This window comes from Mycetomoellerius zeteki, unplaced genomic scaffold (genome assembly GCF_001594055.1).
Source record: "Mycetomoellerius zeteki isolate Tzet28-1 unplaced genomic scaffold, Tzet1.0 scaffold327, whole genome shotgun sequence".
NCBI lineage: Eukaryota > Metazoa > Arthropoda > Insecta > Hymenoptera > Formicidae > Mycetomoellerius > Mycetomoellerius zeteki.
The window spans coordinates 784,825-799,996 of record NW_017257313.1 but is presented as its reverse complement, the minus strand read 5'-3'; the positions used below and the strand labels follow the sequence as shown (position 1 = coordinate 799,996).

Genomic DNA, 15,172 nt, shown 5'->3' with positions numbered 1-15,172 from the left:
CACACTCTTGACTATGGTACTTGATGCGTAACTTTCTTGTCATGGCCAAGAACAGACGTACACACTTTAGTAGCCGCGAGTAGCAACTTCGACGGGAAATGATAAACATTATGCGCGCGTACATTATAATAAAAATTGATACATGGAAACAGACACTCTATCTATCGAACTTTACGAGATTAGTGACAAAGCGCGGGAAGGAAATATTTTTCTTTCTACATTTTTGCTTTCTCTTCGTACTAAAGTTGTATGAAAGGAACTGCTTTAAAAAAAGGCAGCGCCTACAAGTCTAATTGTTATTCAAAAGCTGGGATCTTTGAAGCTATTTTTCTACGTTCGCTTTTGCTTTGCGCAGTTCGATAGAAGCTATAATGCGGCTAAGGTTGGCCACTCATGAATACATTATCCTTTCTAACGAGGTGAATAGGTCAAGTAGATGGAGTCGCAGCGTTCTGTCCATAAATCACTTAGAGGGCAAGCGAAATCACCCCATGTGCACAAGCCGGTTCGACTTCTCGTGCATCTGCTTCCGCTTTTTGTTTCGTGGCGTGGTACCGACGGAAGGGACATGCCCCTTGTTCTTTTATTCAACTTGTCGCAAAATTATCGTCGTTCTAGCTTTTTTTTTATCGTCCTTATATTCACGCGGGATACCTCGTGATGTCGCGTGTCGCATGCCATCAATATCCGTTCATGCGATAGAAAAGCGATAATAACTCGCGACATGCAAATCGGAGATATGCGAATCGTTTATGTATTTTGCTGTTTTCGCGGTACTTCTATAGAGGAAATTCAAATCCACCTGATATAATAACAGTTACACGCTTCACCGTCCGTAAAGTCGGCATATAAACGCTATCCAGCCAGAAATCAATTTTATGACGTAATTTAAATAATTTAAGTTTCCAGGGGACAGTAAATTGTCATCAATTGTCATCGGAAAATCGATGCTTTTATCACGCGACCGTTTGTTATATTGCAAATGATTTATTTCAATGTAGCAACGGTGATTAAGGTTGTGCTTACACTGGAAATGCGAGTGCGCTAATATTGATTCGCCGTAACACGACAGAAACGATGACGACCATAATTTATAATTCTCAGCGGAGCATTTGACTGAACATTATTAATTTACGCAGTCGGTTGAACATTAGGTGAATTTACATACAGTCGTACATTATACATCTGCATGTAATAATTTTGCACACGATAAAGCACTCTGTCGTAGAAAGATTTTTATAATTTAAATTTTGTGCAAATATTCTATGAAATGAATCCTTGAATCTTGAATCTCGAAAATTATGAGCAACAATTTATTTGTAATCAGTTACAAGAGATCAATAATTTAAATATTAATAAGAATAACGAAAACAGAGACATCAATTTATACATTATAATAAGCCATATTTTTTATATCGTCGGGTAAACATTGTATAAATGTTTAATTATCATTTTATGAATCAATTAATGATTTAACGATTTTAAATTTCCAATTCAATTATTCAACATGAAATTTTAAACGATACTTTTTATGCTTGTGTTCGATATAATGAGCATTAAAATTTTTTTTACATATGAAATCACATTTTAAATAAACGTTATGCGTATATTGGACTACATAAATAAGATATTAAAAAATATATAATATTAATATATATTAAAAATATATTAAAATAGAAAAATGAAATATATTTCGCAAAATCGTCTAATAATTAACTAATTGGAACGTTGTGATGCAGTGATGGTGTTAATAAATACGAGAATCTTATTTTTTGTAAGAAACGATTTGCTGTATTTCAGTTTTGAAAAGAATCAAACTCTTGAGTAACATAGAATAAAACAATGATAGAATAACGACAAGTTGATGTAGATAATGACACTGACGCGTGCCAAGTGTAAATACAAAGCTTTGTAACCACATATAAAAATCAGAAATACATAGAGTCAACGTAAGAATTAGAATTGTGAGCAAATTCCTCGACATTCGCAATGTCTTTCGATTGTAACTACCAACGTTGCGTTATAATAAAGCTATTTACAAATTACAATACCTCATAATAATCATCATTCACGTCGCTCCTCAATATGTCATGTTACGTAAAGTTCGATGCGCTACGTAATATCGACAATATATCGATAATTACTAAAACTTTGGTTACGCAAAAATAGACGCAGATATATATATATTTATATATATATATTCATATGTATATGTACTTATATACGTATGGATATATGTATATCCGAACTATATTCGCCTCCTTATTAGGGATTTGTTAGAGCTTATATACCTATAAACAAATGTACAATAATTACAAGGGAAGTAGGACATTGATATAATTTATAAATAGTACATATATAGTGATACATTATATCAATTATTTATTTCCCACAATCGCAAAAACGGAGAATACTTCAGTCGAAAGTGATGAAAACTAAATTTGTTGCACTGCAGTTCTGATCAATTTCGAATGAATAAAATGTTAAAAAATATTCCATACATTCATTTCTATATTTGTTTGGTATTCAAATATTTATTTGTGCCTGTGAATGCCAAGCAAAAGTACAGTGATTGTTTCAAACAAAGATTGTTATACAACATATGTTTTGAAACAATAATCGTATTTTTTTAATCAAAAAAGCAGAAGTATTATATTGGCGCGTTAAAAAGAAAATATATGCTATAAAATACACGAATAAAAAATAATATTAAGGATTTTGGCAATCTAAATCACGTTTGAAAGATTGACAACTCGCAATAATTATAACACTAATAACAATATAATTCAAACACAATTTAAACAATAAATAAATTCCGTGTAGAAATATGGAATGTATTTTATACATTCTTTTTTTTAGTACAAATAAACGAAAGAGAAAACCTCGTTATTGTGAAGTTTGTTTGCAAAATTATCGCAATGATTTGTATATAGCAGATTTTTCGTTTCCCCAAACGATTAAAGTAAAACGCGTGATAAAATGTATGTTTATCCGATTACGCCGATTACTTTCGTTCGAAATAAAATCCCCGTAATTGCGCGTTCATTAACAAATTCTAGTCGCACACATATTCGCACGCGTATAATCTCTTTTCGCGAAGGCTCATCGCATTCTCTCCCTCTCTTTCTCTCGCAACTTTCTCACTCGGAAATCACAGTTAAACATTGGTTTTTCGACGTTTGGTGTGGCACTCGTCATCCGATACTGAGAGGTACGTCCGACAGAGCAGATGGACAGAGAACGAATAAAATATCGAAAAATTTACTCTCTCGCGCGTCACGTAACTTTTAATCGTAAATTAAAATCTTGTCGGCTCTCTGAAAGAGTTTATTAGTTTAACAGTACTGTTAAATTGCACACATCCAAAGGTACAGCCTGTCCGATGCACTGCCGTTTAATGCGGGCTTTCGTCATAAATTCGTCGCTTCTGGTTTAAGCTGATACGCGGGGATTTGTTCTCGATGCTTTCAGCAGTAAATATAAGAGAATTACGTGTCTGAAAAGATAGTGCCGAATAGCAGACGAAAGCAGTCAACTCGGCGACGTTCGCATTAGGCGTTTAACCCTCGGACAGCGGAACGTTTACAGTCGCATGGAACGCAGTATCTGAGTCCTTTCGCTCAACCGTAGTACAAATTTGTCCATTTTAAATATCTCCTTCACATTTTGATTTTATTGTAAAATTAAACTACTTTGCTACGTAAAATAATAAGAATAAACAAATACAATTATCGAATAGAAAAATAAAATAAAATAAACGACTTTAAAACTATCAAAAATAATTCTAATATTTTTTACAATTTATTCTAAAAATGAATGAATTTCATAAATTCATCGTTGCTTCTCATGCATTATCAATACTGCTGAACGAGGGTTAATCGTCCTAAAAGTATTTCAAATGCAACGACAAGATTGAATCATTACTCTTGCAAAGCTGAGGTAGCCATACGCGATAACGACGGTGTTTTATCTTTTCGAGAATAAAAGATGAAAAGACATAATATAACATTTTTTCTCTTTACTCTGCGAAATAGCATTCGCAGAGTAGAATGCTTCGATACTATTGAGTTCTATTTAAAAAAATTAGTATTTATTAAAATATTTTAATATTTAAAGTATAAAATATCGGGTCTGTTCGCGGCAACATCGAAACAGTAATGATTCGCACCTAAGGATAACTACAGGATGTTTCATGTGCATATTACTTTCAAATTCTGTATTAGATTTTCAATCATATGGTAAAAAAAGCTTAGCGTACAGCTTGCGGAAGACGCACCAAATATACTATCGCGTAAACTCAGAGAAAAAGACATAATAGCAACTGTAGGTGAAAATTATATAAGTTTTATACGTAAAATTAACATGCACAGTTGTGTGAAAAAACTATTCTATAGTTATTGCAACTATAAAATAATTTGTTCAATTATATATGAGACATTCCACGTTAACGGGGACAAGCGTCTGAGCAAAATTTGTGAAGTCGAAATAACACGTTCGAGGACTTAAAATTTTCGTTTTTATGTATGGTTAAGAAAAAACGTGGCATTTTTTAAAATTCAAAGCGGCTGCTCCAATATGGCGGTTAGAATGAATAAAAAACTTATGAAAATTATTGAAAACGAGTTTATTTCATTGATCAGGTGGTCCAAAATTCATTCGATTTCCATGAAAATCGATATCTGGGTTTTTCGAATCACTCGTGAACAATCCGTAGTCATATTTCCAAAATTCGAAATGATCCAGTATGGCGACTGTAATGAATGAAGAATTGACTGGAATTCTTAAATCATTAATCAAGTAGTCCAAAGTTTATTCAATCCTAAAAATCGATGTCTGAAAGTTTTTCGGGTCACTCATGAATAATCCACAGTCAGATTTCCAAAATTTAAAATGACTAATGCAATATGATGACTGTAGCGAAACAAAAATTGACTGGAACGTTTAGATTCTTAATCATGTGATCCAAAATTGATTTTTTCCCATGAAGATAGATATGTGAGGGTCTCCCAAGATGCATTTCGTTAAGATTCATAGATTATGAACAAAAATTTATAATGAATTGGAAAATACATTCTGGATCCGTCATTTCGAATTTTGGAAATATGACTACTGGTTGTTCATGAGTAATTCGAAAAATCCACAAATATCGATTTTCCTGGAAATTGAATGAATTTTGGACCACCTGATCAATGAACTAAATATTTTCGATAATTTTCATACGTTTTTTATTCTAGCGATATTATTGGAGCAGCCGTTTTGAATTTTCAAAACGCCATTGTTTTTCCTTAAACCACACATAAAAATGAAAATTTTAAGTCCTCGTTTTATTTCGACTTCACAAATTTTGCCCAGACACTTGTCCACGTTAACGTGGAATATCCCATATACATTAATTCTACATATAATACTTGTACAGTTGTCACCTGTATAGAGTTGCTAACACTAAGTTTTTCTCCAAGTGTAGTAATCGAGAAAAAAAAAAACATTCCTACCGCTTCGATATCCGTTTTATGACTTCAGATTCCTTCGCGAGATTCCGTGACAAAAGCACCGCGTATAGTAGAACCGATGCTCTTCGTTCACGTACTCGAATCCGTAGCAGAATCACAGTTCGCCGGCCGATTTATCTCGGAAGCGTTTGGCTCACGAGAACGCTCATCGCCGAGAACTCATTGGTGCATCCCGGAGGTGGCACCTAGACGAGATCCATAGATAGAATACGGCGAGAAATATGCTAGTCCAGCAGTCGCGTGTGGATGCGGCGGCGGTGGTGGCGGCGGCGGAAGCGGCAGCCCGAGCGTCGACAGAGACGGTGTCAAGAGCGGCGAGGGTTTCCCATAGGGATGGTAGCGCGCGGTAGCGAGTGGACTTAAAGGCGGCGTAGGGTAAGACCTCGCGAACAGAGGATGAGTCGGGTGCAACGCCGGGGGTGGCCCAGGCAGTAGGGAGAGCGCGGCAGCCGCACTTGCGGGATCGGTTGCGCCGCTCGACATGTTCGTGTGACTTCTGAGATGTTGCAGCAGCTCTTCAGACGTACCGAATCTTTTTCCGCAGTACGCGGTATCACCCGCGATCCAGTTGCAGACATAGGGTAGCTGCGTGCCGGCCAGTGCCGCCAGTTGCGCATGCGCGTAAACCAGCGAGCCGTAGGGCGAAACGCTGCCGGGTTTGTGATCACACTGAGCGCATCCAGCCGGACAGGAACCCGGCGTCGCGCCCGCACCCGACGGCAACTTGCCATTGGCGTGCCGCTGCGGCCGTCGCGGGGCTCGACAGTAGGTGCGAGTTGAGTTGGCAGCCGGTGCAGAAGGGATCACGGCATATCGGCATCAGATTGTCCGCGGGTCCACTGGTACTTTTCAATCGTGCATAGAGATAAGGGTTGATGCCATTCTTCAGGGCGGCGTGATGGGACATGAGTGAATTGGCCATCACGTCGATAGGTAGTTGACCGGGACTGTAGCCCAAGTAGGCGGCGGTGGAGACTGGTAGACTGACGCCAGGCTTAAACGTGCCCAATGGGAGATCCTTGATTGATGGATCGGCCATAGCAAGCACGCTGACGGGACTGTAGGCGGGTTTCACTTGTAACGAGGGACTACTCACGGTTGGCTGACTCGTGGAAGCGTCTGCTGTACTCGAAGGCGCCGAGTTTCTTGAAACCGGCGAGTCTCGCGTGACCTCGCCGTTTGGCGTTGCTGTTTTCCTACCTTGCGGCGTGACCGCGCGCGTCGACGCGGCACTCTGATTGCTCGGGCATCGTTTGCCGCTGTTACCGGGCGTCCTCGATCGGCCGGACGTCGAGTGGCTTGACGTCGATCGCGACTCGTCCGGCGTGCACGCCTTCTCACGTCCCAGGCAGGATTCGTATGGCTTAAAACTAGTCTTCGTGGACTCGCTCGGCACCGTGACTGATACCGTCACCGCCGGCGAGGATTTCTCGCGAGACTGTTCCGTAGTTTTGGATGATCTGTTACTCGATGTCTTGTCCAAGGAACTTAGTAATGATTTGTTGGACGGTGGATCCGCTCCTATCTGACTGCAGGTCTGTGCGAGCAATGCGAGTGGACTTTTCTTCGCATCCAGCTGAAATCAAAAGACGGAAAATGTTTATAAAATAAAAAGTTTTTTAATTCTGGAAGGGATATTTATATTGAGAAATGACAAGTTGAGTTTTCGAATACTTTGTTGATCCTCGATACAAATGTCGTGTTGAAAAATTATTTTTCTTACACTCAGGGAAAAAGACATACTGGTAGCAACTATATAGATGACAACTATACAAATTTATATCTAGAATTAATGTACATAGTTGCAACGTTCAAGGCAATTATAAAGTAGTTTATTCTCAACTATCATGTCAAAACATTAGGGCACGGAAAAAAAAGAAAGTAGCTGTCGTAACTAAAAACTACATGTGATAACTAAATGGTAGGTGTAAAATGTGGACAGCTAAAATATAGGTATCATAGCTAATGTCTTAGCTGTGATATCTATATTATAGCAGCAACAGCAAAACCATTTCGCTGTAGTATATAAATTTATAGTTACGGCAGCAAATATATTATAACAAACTAAGATTAGCTGCGGCAGAGAAAATCTTTTTTTCTGTGGGCCCGTATTCATAATCAGGCCTTATATTTAAGGCTTCTTTAAATTTATCTTCAGATGCTCTATGAATTATTTCATTGGCTATTGAGCATCTAAAGATAAATTTAAGGAAGAGCCTCAAGTACAAGGTCTGACTATGAATATGGGCATAATTCTACTAAAATTCTACTATAAAACTTGTACAGTTATCATTCATATAGTTGGCTATTATTATATTTTTTGTTAGTGTAGAGAGAGTATAGAATATAAGTTTTTTAATATAGAACTATTGATTGTACAGTTCGCAATTTTTGTTCAAAGTATGATTTCACATTGAACCTACTATGTGCGTCGCTATAATATAATTTTTAGTATCTTTTAGAACCGAACTAATGATTTTTAAAATAACCGATTATTCAATATAATTTCGACACTCCATTTTATCATTTTGAAATTCAATTCAGAGTATGTCGACGTTGACTGATGTATAAAACTTTCTTATGTTTATAAACACAATAATGCAATCGTTAATATTAATTGACTCGGCAATAATTAATATTTGTTGGTTGTGAATCTGACCATTTGACGAGTTCAACCTGTTTTCGAAATACGTAACGTTAGTGATTTAAGTGATTTTCGATCGACTGCTACACCGCAATGCACGATCTGACAACCCTCGAAACTTGGCGCGTGACGCGTCTGGATGGAGGCAAGTCCAATTAATGACGCGCAAACCGCAATCTGTAGCGCCGCGTCACTCTTTCGCCGAGCGAGAAGTGACGTGGATAAAGGGTGCGTCGGACAAACTTATCCCACGAAACGCCCGCCCTTTTGATTTATTGAGAATTTTTTACGCGAGCGACGTGTCCCCGAGATTTTTTCCTAACGACCTGTCAACGTTGAAATTGAATTACTTCTACTAACAATGATAAATCCTATAGATATTAATTCTAAACTTATGTACTTGAGAAATCGCGATTATGTCCATTTCTACCAATGTAGATTAATTTTAACCCTTTTGTCAATGCATAATTTTTCACCTTTTCACTACCACGTTTTACAGATAAAAATGTAAAAGTAAAAACCAGATGAAATTTATGCAAAACTGTTCTCTGTTATTCGTAAGGTGAGATTTTTGAAGCATCATAATGAAATTCACACAATATAAAAATTTTTATTTAATCTGTTTAAGGATTCTTCAGATATATGAACTCTACAAAAAATAACTGAAATTGAAAATTTATACTTTCAGTATAAAAATGAATGTCACATACGTGTGAAATAGTTTAATAAGGTTCATTTATATTTAATACATAATTTTATAGTTTAAATGAAAGTTTTCTCATTTTATCTTAATTATTTTTTAAAAATATGTCTACTTCATGAAACAGTTTCTTTATCGAGGTTCTAAATTACTGCCGAACTTTTTGTATTACTTTCAAATACAATGTAGAAAATGTATAATTTTTCAGTAACATCCTTAAAATTTGATCTGTACCTATACATTGATAGAAAAGGCTTTCTCAGTTATTCTTTTTATCTTTTTCTAATTTTTAAAATATAGAAAAGGTAAATTAAACCGAAATTAAAATTATTTACTAATTAGTATATTACTGATATTTTACTACCTTTAATAACCTACTGAAAGTTATTAAAGGTTAATTCTATCACTAATAGAAATATTAATGATCTTTATATGTGCGGATAAACAAGAAAAGATATTTTCGTGCGCGCATGATTCCTACTATAAATCTGGAATACGACACCACGTCAATGATGCGAAACGTTGCGACGATCCGCGCAGAATCTTTCCTTATCTTTTTGTTAAGAACGAGATTCACCGGGGGGAGAGATAATCAATATGCTATTGCCCGATACAGACGTCATTAGCGTGTAAGTGCGGGGAATTTAACATCGGCGCCTTCGCACATCTCTCGAAGTGGTCACGATGATGCACTCGCTATAATTAACGTATAGAGAAGCGATATTTCTCGTCGACTGATACGTCCACTGAACAGATGTTCCGCCGTAATTAAAATGCAACGATCATGCAACACTAACCCGCCGTCGCCGCTCACGGTCGGGTCTGTACTAATGGCGCGACGCCGACAGATATTAATGTCGTGAATTGCAACAGGCCATTACGGCAACGCGAGGCTATATATTAATTGCGCTCGTGAAAGTTAACGGGAACGTTCGAACGTAATATTTTAATCCGCTAATTCCGCCCGCCGGCTTTTGATTGTCGTGGTTAATTTATGTCCCTCGAGACAAGAGAAACTTCCCTTTATCCACGCTTTACGTGACTTCTGCTGAAATCTTTTGAATATATCCTTTTATTTTCCTATAGTAAATTTTTTACAAGCAGTAAGCATCACTTTCACAAAGTACTGAAAAAAGTGTCATGGGAAAACAGGTGTTTTTTTTTTCCCCATAAAAGTTAGACGTCGAAGAGAATAGCCTGTGCTTTGCCTTTGTTTTGAATTTGACTAGTGGCCCAGCGGGACAGTTTACAAAACGATTTTGCGATTCTTTTATGTCCTTTGCGGAGCGGAGAGTGCAAACTCAATTATTTATTCATTACATTACAAAGTCAATCACGCGTAAGAAAATTTTTACGTCTCATAACTTAAGAGATTTAAACTGCCTGAATATATACTCGTATTTTTCTGTATTGTCGGACTGATTTTCTACGAGCAGTAAACATTGTTTTTGCAAAATACTGAAAAATAAATCAACACGGGAAAGACATTTTTTTTCACGAAAATTAGATGTTGAATATAACCACTGCTTTACTTTTGTTCTGAATTTAAATAGTCCAGTTACTGCGAAACAGTTTATAATAAATTATTTTATGATCTTTTATATTCTTTGTGAAGTGGAGATTGCAAATTCATTTATTTATTCACCACGTTACAAATTCAATTAAACGCACAAATATTTTTGTTTTTTATAAATATTAGGAAGACTTGTGTATCGTCTGAACATAACTCGTATTTTTCTATATTGTCAAACTGATTTCCTGCGAGCCTTAAGCATCGCTTTCGCAAAATACTGAAAAAAATAATCACGGAAAGCCAGGAGATATTTTTTTTGCACCAAAAAAACTATCGAAGAATAGTCAGTGCTTCGTCTTTGTTCCGCATTTAAATGATCCAGCTACTGCGAGACAGTTCATAATAAATGATTTTACGGTCCTTTATATTCTTTGCGAAACGAAGACTGCAAATTCATTTATTTATTCATTACATTACAAATTCAATCATGCGCACAAAAATTTTTACGTCTCTTATAAATATTAGAGAGATCTGAATCGCTGAATATAAGAGTGCACCGTCAACATGACCGTCTGTACCGAAAAGCCGATCGAACGCTCTATTCCACTCGCTTTTCCATCCTTCATCCTCCCCCTCTTCCCTCCCCTCCCTGCGCAACAATCAGCATTGTATTACCGAATCGCGCTTTGATTTATGACGTGCGTAAATCAGCGCGACGCACGCCGTGACTTTGCCAACGCACACTCGCTGTCCCCAAAATAGTTTACAGGAGTTTGGAGCATAAAACGCGGCGCGCGTGTTTCCGTCGGGATTAACGGAACGACGACAGGCGACGTTAATGAGCCGCTAGGAAAGATATTTTTAAGCAAGAAAACTCATGCATACGTGACATTTTAAGCATTTGGGCTATTTGCGTTTGCATTAATGACATAAACGTTGCACGCGAATATCCGTGAGAGATTATTAGACTAAAATTAACATTGTTTATCGATCATACTCCGATTTTCGAATTGTCGGTACTTACGGAATGTTTACAGTTTGTTATTTCTAGCGCGATCTGTTTATCATGTTAATTTTCAACGTGATTTATTTACAACACGTTGAATCGCTTTTCTCACTTTGAACGCACATTTTTTTTTTCTCGGGAGAGACGCAAAGTAGAGAGAACGAATAATAAAGAAGCGATGTTTTTCATGCATTTCCAGGCGAGGTTTTTCATTTTCTGGTTAACTCGTGGTTTAAATTTAACCTGATAATAATGTAAAAATGGAATTTTTCTAGCTACGGTTTTGTAATGATTTTTTAAGTCACGCTACGAAACCATTAATCGTAATTGAAACGTGATTAATCATAATTATAGAAAAATATAATTTTTATATTATCATCAAGTTGAGTGAGATTAAGTCTAAATCTCAAGTTAACCAGAAAATGAGAAACCGGACTTCAGAGAAGTGGTAACAACTATAAAAGTGACAGCTATACAAGTTTTATGTGTAGAATTTTAATCTTTAGAGGACAGGGATTTATTTTTAACATTTTACAGCTTTTCGTTGAGTTAGATTTTTTGTTATAATTTATTATTTTTTATATGAATACAATATTGTATTCCTTGCCTCAAAATATGAATCTGTTTCAGCACTTTCACTGGTGGTTTTCCCGTTTTGTTAATGTACACACACACATAGTTGCATAAACTATTTCATAGTTATTGCAACTATTATATAAAATAGTTCATTCAACACTACACTAGTTTACTCAACTAAATTCACATAAAATTTGTACAGCTATCATCTTTATAGTTGCTGTCATACACGGAAAGAATGTTTTGCTGAAATATCAAAAAAAAGCTAAATACAGATCAAAATAATTTTGTTGACATATCGAAATAACTATGTAGGAAGCTGATTGCTAGAATGTGAAACTTTTTGCAGCATTACTAACCACGCTTGAATTTCCTATATAATTATTTCGAATTTATCCAATAAAATGATTTTCGGGTCTGTATCTGTCTAAATTTTCAGGTACTTTGGCAAAATCGTTCTTTCCGTGTATACTTTTTCCCGAATGCACGTACGTTGTTATTCCGTCGCGCCGCCGTTCGAAATGCAAACAGCAAATAGGAAATATCGCTCGTTAAATACGAAGCCTTTAAGACGTTGAGAGACGCGTATCTCGACAAATCGTTAACTCGCGACGAACAAACGGGCACACGGAGGGGTATGAATAATGGACTCCGTAAATAGCGACGTGGAAAGGAGAGACGAGAAAAGCGAATAGACCAGCGGAGAGAGAAAGAAAGAGACTAACCGTAGTAGGTAGCGGCGTGAGGTAATGATCAGGACGGAGATACTGATTCGCGCTGGACGTCAGCATCTTTCGCGGTCGATCCTCTCGCGCCGTCGGTCGTATTACTCGACGATAGGCACCACTTTTTCTATCACACTCGACGGCTCATCGGCGATCCAGCCGCGCGATCCGTCGCACTATCTTCCTCTTATATCCGTCGCAGCAGTGAAACAACGATATCACTCTCGAACGCGAAGCCATGCACCAAGCTTAAGCTGATTCGGTGACGAAGCGGCACTTATCTGTGCGCGCGATACGCACAAAACCCTTTTTCTTCACAAGCACTAAATCATGTAGAGAGAGGGAGGGAGAGAGAGAAAGGGGGAGAGAGAGAGGGAGAGAGAGAGAGAAAGAGAGATAGTAGGAAAACGGATCGTCGGAGCACCCTTAGATCGGCAAACCAGCGTCCGTTGAAACGACGAATCACGCGGAAACAAAAAAAGAAAGAAAACGAACTCGCGTCACAGTTACAGTACAGTTATCGTACTCGGTATATCTTCGACACGTTGACGCGGTGAGATTCGACTCGCTACTAAACCGCTCGGAGCGGTCGACGTGGAGCGCTCGGTTTGCCCTTCTCGTCGCCCGACCCTCACTCCACCGGCGTTCAGCTGACTTCCCCTACCTCGTACACCGCAGATTCGTGCTCCCCGGGGGAGCATCTCCCCTTCTTCGAGCGACTCCGCGACAACATCGTCGTAGGGTGGCCCCTCTCTCCTCCTCAGGCGAGCGGAGCGGACGGTGTATCGCGACTACGACGCGGGCTACGACGCGCGGAACGACACGAAACACCACGAGCGGTGGCGACTAACCAATGCGGGCGAAAGAGGCGAACGCAAAGGTGACGGCGACGGCCGTAGCGACACGGTGGTCGTTGTCGGTTCGCGGCTACGCCGACACTTTTGCCTGCTTTTGCCGGGTGCGAGAGAGCGACCCGGCCAACGACGTGTCAACTGGCGCGGAGTGCCCTCTCGCAACTCCCATTACGAGCCTCCATTTCCACCGAGGAAGACTCTCTTTCGCAAAGACGTCCGCAGGATTTTTCCTAAAGGAAGGCTGATCCAAAATATAATAATAATAATAATATCATTTTTAGACCGTGTATGTGAGAGATACAACCGATAAATTAGAGTCCTGTACGGTCGAAGCTAGATCTTAAAATGCTTAAATAATTCAATCTTGAATCACTAAATATGATATATATGTACTTGACATACATACCACAATTGTAATCTAACAAACTGTGCACCGAAATATTTCCGAACTAAACATAATTAAACCACTGTAGTAATTTCGCGAATTAAATTAAATACTAATAATTTCGATGCTCAATCAGGCATCATATTTCAAAGATGTTAATATGCTGAAAAAATAATAATAATAATAAATAGACAAGCTTGTTATTGCTGTAATTTCGAGAATTAGAATATATACATATATAATTACAAATGTAATACATATTTTGGTATTAAAAACTTTTTCACTACGACAGTAGGGATAAATTGAGAAAGAAATTGTATTAGAAATTGTCGCCCAGAGGGGAGGAGACAAATGCCCTCTTTTTTTTGCCCTCTCCCTTTCTAAACGCTCGTGTTCTTTCATACGTCTAGTCTGTACTTCTGATACTGTTACTCCGCGATATTTTTCGCCTAACATCGTGGCACTGTTAAAGAGATACGGACGCCATCATTATTGCCATCGTGTAGCGCCCGGCACCTGCCCGGTCCCACGATTCGCGCGGCGCGCGCGAGTGCAGCGGAGAGATAAAGGCCTACCTACGAGATTCTCGTTGAATTCGTAATCATCAAATCGCGTTCGACGTACCGATCGTTCCTAGGAAAATTGCACGCGCGGTACTTCTATTTTTACCGACGGGAAATAAGGTGTTGGCACGCAAGGAAGATATCGGTTGTTCGCGTTCCCTAAGAGTCGAATTAGACTCTCAATTCGCGTACGTCGACGGATTACTCGATTTTTCATTCTTAGACACCATACAAAGTTTCAAAATCAGAATAAAACGTCTTAACTTTTACAGAACGGGAAAGCCAGTATAGTGTGTGTGTCGCTGAAAGTATCATATTTTGAGGCAAGAAGTAAAATGAAATAAGTCTAGGTTCACAACCTTATTTTAAGAGGCCCTAAGCCATAAAGCCGCAAGAAATTGACCAATCATAGTCGATTATTTTTTTTATTTTCAACCGTGATTGGTCAATTTCTTAAGGTCTCTTAAAACAAGGTTGTGGATCTAGACTAATGAATTATAACAAATCTTACTCAGAAACACATTAAGTTAAAAAAAATAGACTCCGCCCTCTAAAGAGTAAAAATTTTTGCGAAAACCGTTATAGACCCAGTTTTTTTATTTTCTGATTAACTCGTGGTTAAATCTACCTGATGATAATATAAAACTTATATTTTTCTAGTTATTGTTAATCACTGATGGTTTTGTAGAGGTAATT

The 15,172-nt window shown here is 37.9% G+C and overlaps 1 protein-coding gene across 1 annotated transcript; it reads right to left on the bottom strand.

Annotated features, from left to right (window-relative positions):
* Positions 1-3,801: 3,801 nt before the first annotated feature.
* LOC108725178 (zinc finger protein Elbow) lies at positions 3,802-13,233 on the bottom strand. Its single transcript, XM_018452029.1, is given in 3 exon segments — positions 3,802-6,246; positions 6,248-7,086; positions 12,675-13,233. Coding segments are annotated over 3 exon segments (1,482 nt in total). The 5' UTR covers positions 12,741-13,233; the 3' UTR covers positions 3,802-5,669.
* Positions 13,234-15,172: the final 1,939 nt, after the last annotated feature.